The sequence below is a fragment of the Cibotium barometz genome, chromosome 56, assembly GCF_041138505.1.
Source record: "Cibotium barometz isolate CiBa-2024 chromosome 56, ASM4113850v1, whole genome shotgun sequence".
NCBI classification, from domain to species: Eukaryota; Viridiplantae; Streptophyta; class Polypodiopsida; order Cyatheales; family Cibotiaceae; genus Cibotium; species Cibotium barometz.
In genome coordinates, this window is record NC_141101.1 from 28419361 (window position 1) to 28434119 (window position 14759).

Sequence of the window (14759 nt, forward strand, 5' to 3'; positions counted from 1 at the left end):
TGTAAGCAAAAGCTCACAAAGCTTTTAAGCTTTTGCTTAAATAAGCTCAAATAGAAAAAATTGGAGCCTCCCCTGAATTCGCAGCAAATAGAAAAAAATTGGGGCCTCCCTTGAATTCGCAGCTCACCGCCGGCCGGATGGAGAGAAGTTGGATGGAAAAAAAATTAACGCCTCCTGTTTGCGCAACCGGCTGCCTCTTCAGGATGCGCAGGCCATCGGGTATGAAGGAGGGAGAGAGAGATATTGGAAATTGTATATATATATATATTTATATATATATAGATTTTACTGATTTCTCTCAGAGAGAAGATTGCGCTTTTACTAATTGAAGAAAAATTAAGAAAAATCTATCATCTCTCACCCTTGATTATAGAAACTGAGCAAAGGGAAAGTTTAGCAATTTTGCTTATAGCTCTCCATGCTCCTCTGCTTGCTCTTTCAATCCGTACAGACAGATTAGGAAGAGGATTAGTGAAGAGGAAGGTGGTTTCATGGTTTTGGGAAACCACTAATGGTTTTCCACCTAGTTTTACCCTTTGGGCAATAGATTGATAGAGATTGATTACCCAATGGTTAAAAACAAGCTTTATTTCATCCATACATAAACAAAAATCCCTAAACGTGTTCTTCTTCAATTTAAATTCAAGAAAATTACCAAAATCACCTCTGTTTTTGTCTCTTTCACCTCTTTTGACCGCCTTCAAGAAAATTAAATTACACCAAAGCTCTGATACCACTGCAACCGGACCTTTAATTTTCTTGAAGAGAATAATCAAAAGACTCATAAAAATTATATCAAATATCAAAACAACTACTTGAATTAAATTGAAAATTAAAAGCACATATCAAAAAATAAGACAAGAGAAAGAAATACATCACCATCCACAAGGTAACACAAGACTGGGTGCAATCTTCCCCCCCCAACGGGAGTGGCTTCTTCTTGCGTGGGTATTTATAATATATTCCAAAAGTAGGCTTTCAACCAAAAATAAAGTACACATCCATATTTGGACTTTGCCATTTAATTAGCCTTTGTCCTCAATTTTAGCCTTTGTCCTCAAACCTTCTAAGGTTTGCACTATTTTTCTAATACAATAATCTAACTTGTGCACATATGCACATTACAAAATAAATCAACTAATGCTCGTACGCACACTATACAATAAATTGACACGTGCACACACACACATCACACTGATGTCAAAATAATATCAATCGCCATAATACAGCCACAAAATATTGTGAGATCGGTCCACACGCCATGACTCAATCTACCATCCGTGCGACACCTAAATCGGTACCCTCGCACTGTGCAACACCTAAATCGGTACCCTTGCACACCTCATCACCTAAACTCATAAACATAAACCACGTGAGTAGTAACAATCAATTGACATCACATCAATCAATCCTAACGTGTTCATGATGAGAAATAGGCATCATAAAAAAATATATAAATTAAATGACCATGATTATCATTCAAATAACATGGGTCATAACATCCAGCTCCATCCAAAGAGGCTGGATACGCAGAGAGACTAGATAATTTATTATCTAGGATAAACGCTAGAGTGGACCCCTCCTCTGCACTCTTAAGCAAGACCTTCACAGAGGTTGAGCTTAGATTTGGTGCCAACAAGATGAGCAAAGAAAAGATCCCAAGCCCAGATGGGCAAAGAAAAGACCCCAAGCCTAAATGGGCTACCAATAGAATTCTATTGGCACTTCTAGCCACGCTGATTAGTCATGATCTATGCGCCATGATCAATGATGCATGCAATCGTGAAGAGTTATCCTAGGAGGTGAACTGGGGACACATCAAGCTCATCCCAAAGCGAGCCCATAGATTAACGATAGGAGCACCCTCTAACCATGCTCAACACTTCCTACAAAGTTTTTGCCAAAGCCCTTACACTATGAATCAAGTTCATTCTACCCTGGGTGGTTAACCCAAATCAATTTGGGTTTATTCATGGCCGGCAAATTCACAAAGAGATCATCAACATTCAGTGTCGCATTAACTATGCCCTAGCCCTCGGATGGAAGTAGGGGAATATGTATTGTAGAGGTCTATTAGGATGCCCGCTTGCCCCCCTTCTCTCTCTAACTCTCTCTCTCTCTCTCTAGCTTACTCTCTTTACCTTTCAACTCTCTCTCTCTCTCTCTCTCTCTCTCTCTCTCTCTCAATATCTCTTACTCTCTCTATTTCTCTCAAGCTGGCCAACTCTCTCTATCTTTCTCAATATCTATTACTCTCTCTATTTCTCTCGAACTGGCTAACTCTCTCTCTCTCTCTCTCTCTCTCTCTCTCTCTTTCTTTAACTCTCTCTATATCTCTTACTCTCTTTTACTTAGTACACTCTCTCTATCTCTCTTACTCTCTCTAAGTCTCTCTCTAACACACGCTCTCTCTCTACCTCACACTCTTTACCTTTCTATTACTCACTCTCTAACTCTCTATTTCTCTCAATCTCTCTCTATTTCTCTCGAACTGGCCAACTCTCTCTCTATTTCTCTCTCTAGCACTCTCTAAGTATCTCTCTCTAACTCATTCTCTTTACCTTTCTCTAACTCGCTCTCTAACTCTCTCCAACTTTTTGTCTCTCTCACTACCTCACTTTCACTCTCTCTCTCTCTCTCTCTCTCTCTCTCTCTCTCTCTCTCTCAATCTCTCTTAATTTCTCTTTCTCTTCTCTCTCTTTAACACTCTCTCTCTCTCTCTTTGAATCTCTCTCTCTCTCTCTCTCTCTCTCTCTCTCTCTAACTCTCTCAATCTCTCTTAATTTCTTTTTTTTGTCTCTCTCTTTAACACTCACTCTCTCTCTAACTCTCTCTAACCCTCTCTCTCTCTCTCTCTCTCTCTCTCTCTCTCTCTCTCTCTCTCTTTAAGTCTCTCATTCTCTCTAACTCTCTCGATCTAGCCAACTCTCTCTGTAACAACACACAACTCTTTGTTTCTCTCTCTAACTCACTCTCTTTACCCTTCTCTCACTTGCTCTAACTCTCTCTCTTTACCCTCCTCTCACTCACTTAACTCTCTCTCTCTCTCTCTCTCTCTCTCTCTCTCTCTCTCTCTCTCTAATGCTGTCTCTATAACTTACTCTCTTTACCTTTCTTTAACTCACTCTCTAACTCTCTCTTTCTCTCTCTAACTCTCTAACGCTCACACACACACACATTCTCTCTCTCTCTCTCTCTCTCTCTCTCTCTCTCTCTCTCGTTCTTACTCTAACTCTCTATGTCTCTTTACCTGTCTCAATATCTCTTACTATCTCTAACTTTTTGTATTTCTCTCGAATTGGCCAACTCTCTCTCTCTCTCTCTCTAACACTCATACTCTCTCTCTAACTCACTCTCTGTACCTTTCTCTTGCTCTCTCTCTCTCTCTCTTACACACACACACTCTCTCTCTCTCTCTCTCTCTCTCTCTCTCTCTCTCTCTCTCTTACACTCTCTAACTCTCTCTCTCTCTCTCTCTAACTTTCTCTAGATCTCTCTTTCTCTCTCTTACTATCTCTAACTCTCTCAAACTCACTAAATCTCTCCAACTCTCTTAAACACACAATCTCTCTCTATCCCTCTCTAACTCTACACACACACACACATGCACATATATAGATACATACATATATGTATGTACATATACATACACATATGTATGTACATACATATGTATGTACATATATCTACATATATGTGTATGTATATATACATACCCTCTCTCTCTAACTCTATATATGTATGTATAGCTAGAGAGAGAGAGAAAGAGAGGTAAAGAGAGTGAGCTAAAGAGAGAGGGTGAGAATTAGAGATATATGTTAGGGGTCCCAGCTTCCCCACGTGGCACTCTCTCTCTCTCTAACTCACTCTCTTTACCTTTCTCTCTCTCTCTCCAACCCTCTAATCTAGACCCCCTCAAAATATATATATATATATATAGCAGTAGTAGTATAGTATAGAAGAAGAGAAAGAGGGAATGCCATGTGGGGAAGCTGGGACCCCTCTAACTCGCTCTCTCTCTCTCTCTCTCTCTCTCTCTCATTTACCTCTCTCTTACTCTGTCTAACTGTCTCTTTTTCTCGAACTCTCTAACTCTCTCTATTTCTCTCGAACTGGCCACTCTCTCTCTCTCTCGCTCTCTTTGACACTCACTCTAGCCAACTCTCTCTCTCTCTCTCTCTCTCTCTCTCTCTCTCTCTCTCTCTCTCTATTTTGCTCTCTTTCTCTCTCTAACACTCACTCTCTCTCTCTCTCTCTCTCTCTCTCTCCCTAACTCACTCTCTTTACCTTTCTCTAACTCACTCTCTCCAACTCTCTTTCTAATCATCTCTCTCTCTCTCTCTCTCTCTCTCTCTCTCTCTCTAACCCTCTACATACATACATACATCAAAGAAAGGGGGAGCTGCCACATGGGACAGCTACTAGGAGCCACCATAGGGTAGCTCCCAAATAAGGTATTAAAAAAAGTTGAAGAGTAGGTAAGATCAAGCTTGCTTCCAGACCTTTAAGTTAAAGTCTAGGGTCAGCCTTTTAATTTAAGTCGTCATATGGTCTTTTATCTATATTTCTCTCATACTTGTTGTTATAGAAGAAAACAACCTATCAAAATGACCAAAAGGGTAAAAATAGGCATGATGACACCCTACAAAAATCAACCTTGCCTTTAGTAGTGGCCTTGCTCTTACATGTCTAGACCTCCCAAATAAAAAAGGTAGAATGTGTATTCACTTATAGCATGTTTCCACACACAACTTGGTTGCGTCCCAAGACTAATCCAATGAAAAGCTTGCAAACTTTTCCAAGACATTTTTGTGGTTGCAAGGCTTTTAGTCAAATTTGCAACAAGTTGCCAATTCGGTTAGCTAGAAAGTCAAAGCAACAACTTGGCAACCATGGTTTTAACATCATGTTTATTGACATTAAACTAATTACATCCTATGAGAGTTTTATTGTTTTTGCTTGACTTTACCAATGGGCCATGGAAACAACGTCTCCAAAATGCTTGATTTTTTTTTCAACCAGCCTCGGCCTTGTATCCAACTCCGAGTTCCACAATACATGGAAATAAACTTTTAGTTCGGAAACAAATTTCTGCTCCCATCCTTATCATTTTGGATCCGTATCATTATTACAATACACAACAGAAAACCCTAAGTATAGTATGATTGGAGCTTCGAATTTTAAAAAATATATTCAGACTTTGAGTTAAAAGGTTTAACAAATGGTAGTTTCTAGGAGGTTTTAGTGAAAAAACCTACAATATTTATAAAATATACAAAGGCTACTTGCAAGCACACTGAAGTTTGTTCTTGGATGGGTGTCCTCACTTTTCTTTTCTTTTTCTTTCTTTTCATGCATTGTTTCTCGCAAGTTCTTTATCAATGTCTATGTATTGAGTGCCCTCAAATTTTTACTGATATTTGATGGCCAAAAACGGGCATGATGGCCATCAAAAATCAAGCATGTGAGCACTCCTAATTGGGCTAGATGGAGCCCTTTCCACTCATTGGAGTGTGAGTCCAAGGGGGAGAGAGAGAGAGAGGTATTAACGTTGGTAGAGAGAGAGAGAGAGAGAGAGAGAGAGAGACATGAGCCCATGCTTGTCACAAGTGGGGCCTACGAGAGGGAATCAAAGGCTTTTGGAAGAGGTGATTGCAAGGAAGAAACAAAAGGGAAAGAGAAGACTCGTTGTTTTGGAAGCCGTGGAGGGCATGATGAGATGGTAGTAGTGTGGGTGCCCACTGCCCATGATATCCCAGTCATGTGGCCTCTGCACATTCATTCGACGAGCGAGGCCCATAGGTCATGTTCTCACGTGGGCGGGGCACAGTGTTGCTAGAAACGTTGGGCGCTAGCTTTGCTGAGGAATGTGTATGCATCAGCAGCCGCAGACACCTTTGTTGCACCATGGCAATGATAGACTAAAATGCTTATAATAATAATATTATTATTATTAAATGGCTTCGTAAAGTTTAAACAAGTCATCCAAGTTGCTTCAATGATGATGGGCTGGCACCCTTGATTCTTGCTCGGAGGTTGATGTGTGCGGCACGCGCCCTATTCCCAAATTGAGCAGTCATCATCATCCATGATTAGAGGCCATAGCCCCCCCCTCTCCCAACATTTTTATTCATCACTAGCAAAGCAAATACAAACTTAAAATATTACATCACCTTTGACAATTTCTAGATCTCTCGACCACAATGGTAGCCAGGGGTGGGATTGATGGTAGTCACGAGGGGTGGGATTGATGGTAGTCACGGCTTGCCCTGACTACCATTGTGTCGATCCAAGACAAGCCCTGACTACCATTGTGTCGATCCAAAGATTTAGCCCTCGTCGTCGATACACGGTTCGAATCTACCCACTCCTACAGTGGAAAGTGATGGCATGTTATCCTAGTACCCTAAGGTTGGCAGTGCTGGAAATAGAGTTTTCCATGTACACGTTGGAAAAACCTCCAATGCTCGAAACATGGTTTGTGATGTCTAGGTATAAAACCTTCACCTAGTAGAAGTGGGACTATTTTTTGTATATCCTACTAAATTTGAATGTTTTAATACTAAAACCTATAGGAAGCCACCAATTCTTGGAGTTTGGAGATTGTATCACTAAAGCCACCAATTCTTGAACCTTCAAACTCAAAATTGAAGCGTTTTTTGAATTTTGAACGTCCAACTACATTGTAGTAGGTTATTTTTTAGCATTGAAGGTTGATTTTGGTCGAGTGTTAATGGTCATTCACATTATGTACCTTTCTCAATATTTTTTACAAGTTATTTTTGGAAACAACCATAAAAATTTACACCAAAAACATATTTTCTTGCTAAAATTTTACACTAAAACCACTAATTATCTTGAATTCTCCAGGGTTTAGTTGAATATGATGGGCTACCCTGCCCATAATAAATCAAACTGCATGGTAGACCTTGCCATGGGGTTGTTTATTTGTTTTTGTCAAAGAAGAGTCTCTTCTCCCTTCTCTGCTACACATCGGGATAGTAGCCCTCTCTGCTACACATCGGGATAGTAGCCCTTCTCTTTGAGAAAGTCTTGCAAGCACTCTCAAAAGAGAACTTTCTCTTTGGCCCCCTCAAATGGTAGCCACATTTTAGTGAGTGTTTCACTTGTTTTTCCCTAGATGTAAAGCTCCCATGACTTGTTTCAAACCTAGAAAAAACTATCATACATCAAATCCAATTGTTTGGCAAGTAGCTAAAAACATGTTGGTTCCCCTGACACTATAACTATGCCATAACTTTAATAAACTAAAGTGGCTATCACATAGCCTATAAAGCACCTCACTAGCAGCTCCCACACAAACTAAATCTCTCTCTCTCTCTCTCACACACACACACACACACAGCTCCCACACAAACTAAATCTCTCTCTCTCTCTCCCTCTCTCTCTCTCTCTCTCTCTCTCTCTCACACACACACACAGAGCTCCCACACAAACTAAATCTCTCTCTCTCTCTCTCCCTCTCTCTCTCTCTCTCTCTCTCTCTCTCTCACACACACACACACACACACACACACACACACACAACTCCCACACAAACTAAATCTCTCTCTCTCTCTATCTCTCTCTCTCTCACACACACACACACACACACACACACACACATTAAATGGCAAGTCTCTACACTACTAGTTGTTAGTGTGTAAGAAAGGATTGGTGGAGTAGTGTAATAGAGGTAATGACCTAACAAAGCGATACAAATAAAAGTGAAGCACATTTAGCCCATAGGTAATCAAGGTGGATGAGGAGGAGAGAAAGACAACAGAGATGCAAGTTGACTCTAAGGAGACCACATCCACTCACACATAGACACACACACACAAAGCATCAGAATCTCTTGAAGAAAAATATACTTTTTATACATCTATAGTACATCTTGTCCCACTAGTATCTATTATAGAAACTTTTATCAATATGTGAATAACTCTCCTGCATTCACTATACATCGATAGTACATCTTGTCCCACTAGTATCTATTATAGAAACTTTTATCAATATGTGAATAACTCTCCTGCATTCACTAAATGAAAATGTACGATGTTGCCTAAATACATGTGAAATCATTTTTGAAATACAAGTGAGTTTATTAACATGGCATCAAATCTTAGGTTTAGTAAGCTAGGGTGGATCAAGGTGGGATCAAGTTGTCTCCCTCTTGTGATTTTATTCCTTCCAAGCAAGACTATGGTTTAGATTTAGCTATTTTAGTTCACTTGAGAGAGAGAGAGAGAGAGAGAGAGAGAGAGTAAGCCAGGGTGGATCAAGGTGGGATCAAGTTGTCTCCCTCTTGTGATTTTATTCCTTCCAAGCAAGACTATGGTTTAGATTTAGCTATTTTAGTTCACTTAAGAGAGAGAGAGAGAGAGAGAGAGAGAGAGAGAGAGAGAGAGAGAGAGAGAGAGTCACTGGGAGTAGAACTTAGATTAGTGTAGCTCATAGGACTTATCAAGATAAAGAGCAACTCTATTGTTTTAACCAATACTATAGTTGGGTACTTCTCATGGGCACCATGTTTTACCTTCTTGTCTCTACTTTTGCACCTCTTATGCATGACCTTCATCTTTTTATGATAAAAGTTTATATCTACATTGACATTATGTAAATGGTAAAAGGTAGTTGTTCTCCCAAATTAAATGAGTAAGGGGAGGCAAGGGCTATCCTAGACACCTATGCATTTAAACTATTTGAGTGGAGATTGTTGTGAGTGTGGGTTGAAAAGTCCTAAAGATTAATGTAAGAAATTGTAAAAATTTGATGGTGTAACAACCACATGGGTTGGCAACTCACTTGGAGATTATGTGTGAAGATTCTCCCTTGAGCTATGAATGTACTCTCTTGTCACTTTATGTGATGGGTCAGTATAATAAGCATCTTCATGATTTGAGTTTATCCTTTGTTCATTAGCTTATCATTGTTTAGAATTTTAGCATGTTTTTAGTGCTTTGTTATGATCCACCATATAATTTATACATGATATTAGATCTTAGATTTAGTATGCTAAAGAGGAATCGCATTATCTTTCTCTTGTACATTATTTCCTTCCATATGAGATTACAATTTAGATATGGTTCTTTCACACACACATGCACATACAAATGCACGCACATGTACATGCACACACACGTGTATGCGCACGTACATGCACATGCACATGCACATGTGCACGTGTGCATGCACACACGCACACACACACTGATACACACGCACACACACTCACATGCACACAGATACACACATGCACATGCACATGCGAGCACACACACACACACACATACGTGCGTGCATGCATACACACACATAGAAGGGGAGAGAGAGAGAGAGAGAGAGAGAGAGAGAGAGAGAGAGGCATCATTTATTGCATAATCATTAGCAAATCTATCTAAGTTGAGAGAACAAGTCTTGAATGCAATGTCTCCTAAGCGGATTCAATAATTCTAACACATGATGATACTATTCGTCTTATCACTAGTAGCCCAACTACCATCTAATTTAAAGGCCATAGTTTGGCATCTGTTTTATAATAATTCTAACACATGATGATACTGGTCTTCTTATCACCAATAGCCCAACTACCATCTAATTTAAAGGCCACAATTTGGCATCTCTCTTCTACTTATAAAAGCACCCCTATAATTCTAATGATATAGCCTAGCAAAGTCCCTCTTGTTGTAGTTTACACTATAGGGATTCTTCTATCTCAACAAGTAGAACTTAGTGCACTAGTGCGGTCCCCTCTCTATAAGTAGAACTTAGTGCACTAGTGCGGTCCCCTCTCTACAACATCTATAAGGTGGCACATCTGCATCATCTTCAAGTCAGGGATCCTTCTATCACACGTATTCTTTCAAGGTTTTGTAGGGAAACAACCTTGCACTTTAGCTTTTACAAAACTAGAAGCCAGATCAAAATTAGCAATGTGATAAGGTGTATATTCATCAGTAAAAGATCTAAAAACATCATACATTGTGACTAAGAGTAGACAAAATCTCTAATAAATGATAACTATTCTTTTATCTCTTGTGATAAAACTAAGGTTACTACATCCTTAGCTCTATAAATTAGGATATGGTGATCCCATCCTCAACATTGAATTAGGCCACAACCTCATAATTGAATGAATCAATCTCAAAGAGGTTAGCTTCAATGACTTCATCTTCACCAACTTTGGGCTTGATCAAGGTCATTGACCTTTGAATATTTTTCCAATTTTCATTAATACTTCTACTTGTAACTAAATGCTTTAAATCATTCTAGGTTTTTCATTGTTGAGATCAAAGTAAAAAATAAGACCTGCCATCATCTTGATATAATATAGATAAGTTGGTAATTATGAGATTAAAGTAAAAAATAAGACGTGCCCCATCATCTTGATATTAATATAGATAAGTTGGTAATTATGAGATTAAAAGCATAAAAACATAGGGTGAATCTTTCATATGTTCTAAATTAAGGCAAATCATTCTCCACCAAAATAAAGTGTATGCATTTCTACTATCATTCTCCACCAAAATAAAGTGTATGCATTTCTACTATCAAGTAGCTCAAAGATTGACACCAGAGATTGTTCAATGTAAAAAGAAAAGGTAAAAGGGTTAAAGTTTATTGATGTTGGTGATGAAAGTAAACTTGGTGTGTAACATGGGTTGCCTGCATGGGGCGTCTAGTTGTTACTTCAAGACAATGTTTGTGTGGCAGTGCGCTTGAGCCATGAGTTGATGCAATCGGCAGGTAGGATAAGGGTCACAGGTGCTAAAGAGGGGAGACCATGTAGGTACATAAAGGTCCAAGGAGGCTTTAAGACCCACCCTTGTTGAGCATTCGAATCACATAGCAAGCTACATGACCTAAAACTGAGGCTATGTTCTGCTAGTAAGACCCGTGCTTTGCCGTACTAAACCCCTTCGCAAGACCCTGCCTTCCTCCATAAGGTTTAGCATGAGCCCTTTAAAGTGAAATTTTAAGGTTGCCCTTCAAATTCGAGTACTCTCAAGCAAGATTAAGTAGTACGCATTCATCTTATAGGTGGACTTTTCGGGCTTCTTCATCACAATACATGCCAAGGTGTAGTCATTGCTTGGGTCTCAATCCCCTTACTAGGGATGTGTACTCATGAGCCAATAGCCCACACTAGCCCACACTTCTAAGCTTTGCTAGCAAGATCCTCACGCTCTTCTAAACTCCTTGGCTTATAAGTTAAAATGGGCCAAAGAGGAATACTTTCCTAGATGGTTTGCCAGCAGACTGGGGAAGGGCCAAGCTTCAAGATATGCAAGCCGTGTAGTATTAAGGTTACCTTGCTTGACTATACTTTTCAAGACCAATGTTCGCAGAAAACATTTTTCTCAACAATTCGAAAAACATTCAACCTCAAATTTTTGTAAGTTTTTTTCTAAAATTTATTTATTTTTAGCAAAATTATAACTGAAATCCTTTAAAAGTTGTATGTTTTTATGAATTGTTATTTTGAAATTGGAAAGTTATTTTTCAAAATTTAAGAATGAGGTGACACTAAACCTTGGTTTTTAGTGAACACTGTTGAAAACTTTTGGTAGTGGGGGTGTGTGAACTGTTTATTAGAATCGACGGCCAAGATGTGAAGAAAACGGCTGTAAGGATTCTCTCTCCTCTCCCTCTCTCTCTCTTTCTCTCGGTCTTTTCTCGATGTATACCTCGATCTCATCATTGCAAATCGCACCCATACTCTCTACTGTTATCTACTGGACCTTCTTTGATAAATACTTGCCTGCCAAGCAGGGCCTTCATTCCCAGCAGATAGCTGCTCTCTTACAAATGGTTTTGAGGTGCCCCTCACGCGGTTTCAACTCTCTCTCACAGATCAATGCTCCCTCTCAGCATGCAGCTGACCTGCCCAGACAATGCTCTGGAAGCCTCAAGTCGCCTTGCAGGAGCATGAGCATGAGCATGCCTAGTTATAGCTCTAAACCTAAACCAGATCACATAGAAGATTCTTTCTCTTCTTCAGCCGCCAGTAGAGGTTATGGCAGCTTCAGATCAGATTACAGTCCAAACAGCCCAACAGAGAATACTAATCAACTAGTACACGATAGATTAGAAGAGAAGATTAACCATGTTGACAGCTTTAGTGTACCTGAAATACCTTATAGGCTTACTCAAGGGGATTCTCGGTTTGTAATGGAGGATGGAGAAGTTTACACCAGTTTCAACGTTGGGATGCATGGAGTTCCCATCGTCTGCAACTCAAAAGGATGCAGACCATTGTCACAATCTGAGAGAAGACGCGTGTGGGAGAATCAGACAGGTTCTAATTATACAAACAAGGACTGTTGCCAATGTAAAAGCATGGAAGGTTACTACGCTAAATTGCTGGCTAAAAATGGCCATAGCAACCCTCTCCTCTTAAGGAACTTTGCCCAATTCCTGCATGAGGTGAGTGATGATGATCGCACATGATACCCAGCTAGATGCAGGCAAATTAGCTTAAGAATTGCCTGTAATTAATCGACCTCTTCTTTAATAAGGAGATGAACCTTAGGTTTGCTTAGATATAAGCAAGGAATTAAATTAGAAATGGTGCTTTAATTTTTCGTTGCAGGTTCAAGGAGATCATGTGAGGGCTAAGGAGTACTATGAGAGAGCTATTCTTGCTAACCCCGGTGATGGGGAGGTGCGCTCTCAATATGCCAAGCTGTTATGGGATGTCTATGGTGATAAAGAAGGTGCTGAAACCCACCTTGAACGAGCTGTACAAGCTGCTCCTGATGACTGGTATACAAGTTTAATTCAATTTCCTCTGCTAGATTAAAAGCTTTCTGAGTCTGAGCTCATTTGTTTTTATTAATCCCTATGCTTTAATCCATTGAGTTAACCAAAATTTCGTCCATTTGATGTAAATATATTAGCCTAAGGTTTTCTTATAGAGTCCATTTGATGTTTATTGCTTCTTCTCTCGGGGGGTCCACCACTAAGAAATCATATGTATCACGTGCGTTCAAGGGGTAATAAAAAACCCCCTCTACCTACATGCTATCAACTAATAAAATTACCCCTCTTTCTTAAGGAACCTACGGGTTTTTTTCAAAAGTGTAATAAAAAACCCCCTCTTGTAGATGTAATCCTGTAGGTTTTGTCAATTAAAAAAACCCTCCTGATGAACTCACGTGCTACACTTACATTTTTTTAGGTGCTCCCCCCGGGCTTCTTCTCTAGTTGTGGAACAAATTGTTGAACTAAACCTCTCTAGATGTGGAGCAAATAATTAAACTAAACCTGTACACTCAATAGTTAAACTAAACCTCCTCTAAACTCATGTGTTTATTGATTGACTTAAATAATGATAATTAATGTTGTGTATGAATTATTAGACTTGATTATTAGGCTTCATTGTGTCTGATGACTTGATTTGCTTGCAGCCATGTGTTGGGGGGCTACGCCTCCTTCCTGTGGGAGACAGATGAGGACGACAATGTGTGACTCAATTTGGCAAAAACCAAGTGGAATTCTCTTAAGGTTTGGCTCAAAAGAATTTAGCGGACCAATTAAACTAAGGAAAAGGGGACAAAAAAGGAAAAGAAAAGGCCCGGTTTCTATGTGATAAAAAGCTAGAAGTTTTTCAATTCTAGCAAGAGACCTCCGTGCATGCATGCACCCTCTCCCACCACCATGCATGCATGTACCCTCTATGTCTCCACCATCACCATGCATGCATGCGCTCCCTATGTCTCCATGCACCATGGATGGAGACATAAAGACCATGCATGCATGTACCGTGTATGTCTCCATTACCATGCATGCATGTACCCTGTATGTCTCCATTACCATGCATGCATGCATGCGCTCCCTATGTCTCCATGCACCATGCATGGAGTAGTCAGAGACCGTGCATGCATGTACCCTCTATCACCACCATTACCATGCTCTCTATGTCTCCATGCACCATGCATGCAAATATCCTTTATGTCTCCGTGCCATGCGCTCTCTGTCTCCATGCACCATGCATGCATGTACCCTCTATGTCTCCACCACCACCACCATGCATGCATGTACCTTCTATGTCAATACTGTATATGGGGCCAAAGGAGAGGCGCCTATCTTGTAACTTTAAAATGACGCTACTAATCAAGTATTTCGTGGTCTAATCCGATCGCCTTGCTAGGAGAATTATTAATCAAGTATTTCGTGGTCTAATCCGATCGCCTTGCTAGGAGAATTATTAATCAAGTGTTCCGTGGACCTTATCCATGAGAAAACGTGCTTAAACAATTCATTTCATCGTAGATTTAATAGCCCCAGTGGTTGTCGACTCGATAAGCAAGTGCGAAGTCCAAACCCTGACCGCTCCTAAATACGTATAATTAATTAACCTCTCTTAAAAAATTAAGATAATGTGTCATCAAATTTAAGGTGATGTGAAACTTCAAAGGTAAAAGCACGGGTGCTTACACTTGGCATTCAATGTTATGACAGTATCATCAGATTATTGGTCTTTGTCCATGAATGATGCACATTGCTCGAAAAAGCATAATTTTCAACCACTCAAAATAAGGACAACTCTTAAACCTATCCAGTTTTTGTTTCTTAAATCTCTACTATATATTTATACATATATAAAAAATTATCCCTTGAAATAAGAGCTACTTAAAATCTCGGCTAGTTTTTCTTAATTTTGGTCCACTATAAATACACTAGAATGCCGTGTTTTTTTTCGAGTATTAATGATGTATTTATCCATTGTAAGTAATATGAGTTTATACTAAAAA

The 14759-nt window shown here is 39.6% G+C and overlaps 1 protein-coding gene across 1 annotated transcript; it reads left to right on the forward strand.

Moving 5' to 3' along the window:
* The first annotated feature begins 11667 nt into the window (after positions 1–11667).
* LOC147607092 (uncharacterized) lies at positions 11668–14138 on the forward strand. Its single transcript, XM_086791347.1, has 3 exons — positions 11668–12429; positions 12596–12768; positions 13413–14138. The coding sequence occupies exons 1-3, from the start codon at positions 11683–11685 to the stop codon at positions 13471–13473; spliced, it is 981 nt and encodes a 326-aa protein (XP_086647473.1). The 5' UTR covers positions 11668–11682; the 3' UTR covers positions 13474–14138.
* The last annotated feature ends 621 nt before the right edge of the window (positions 14139–14759 follow it).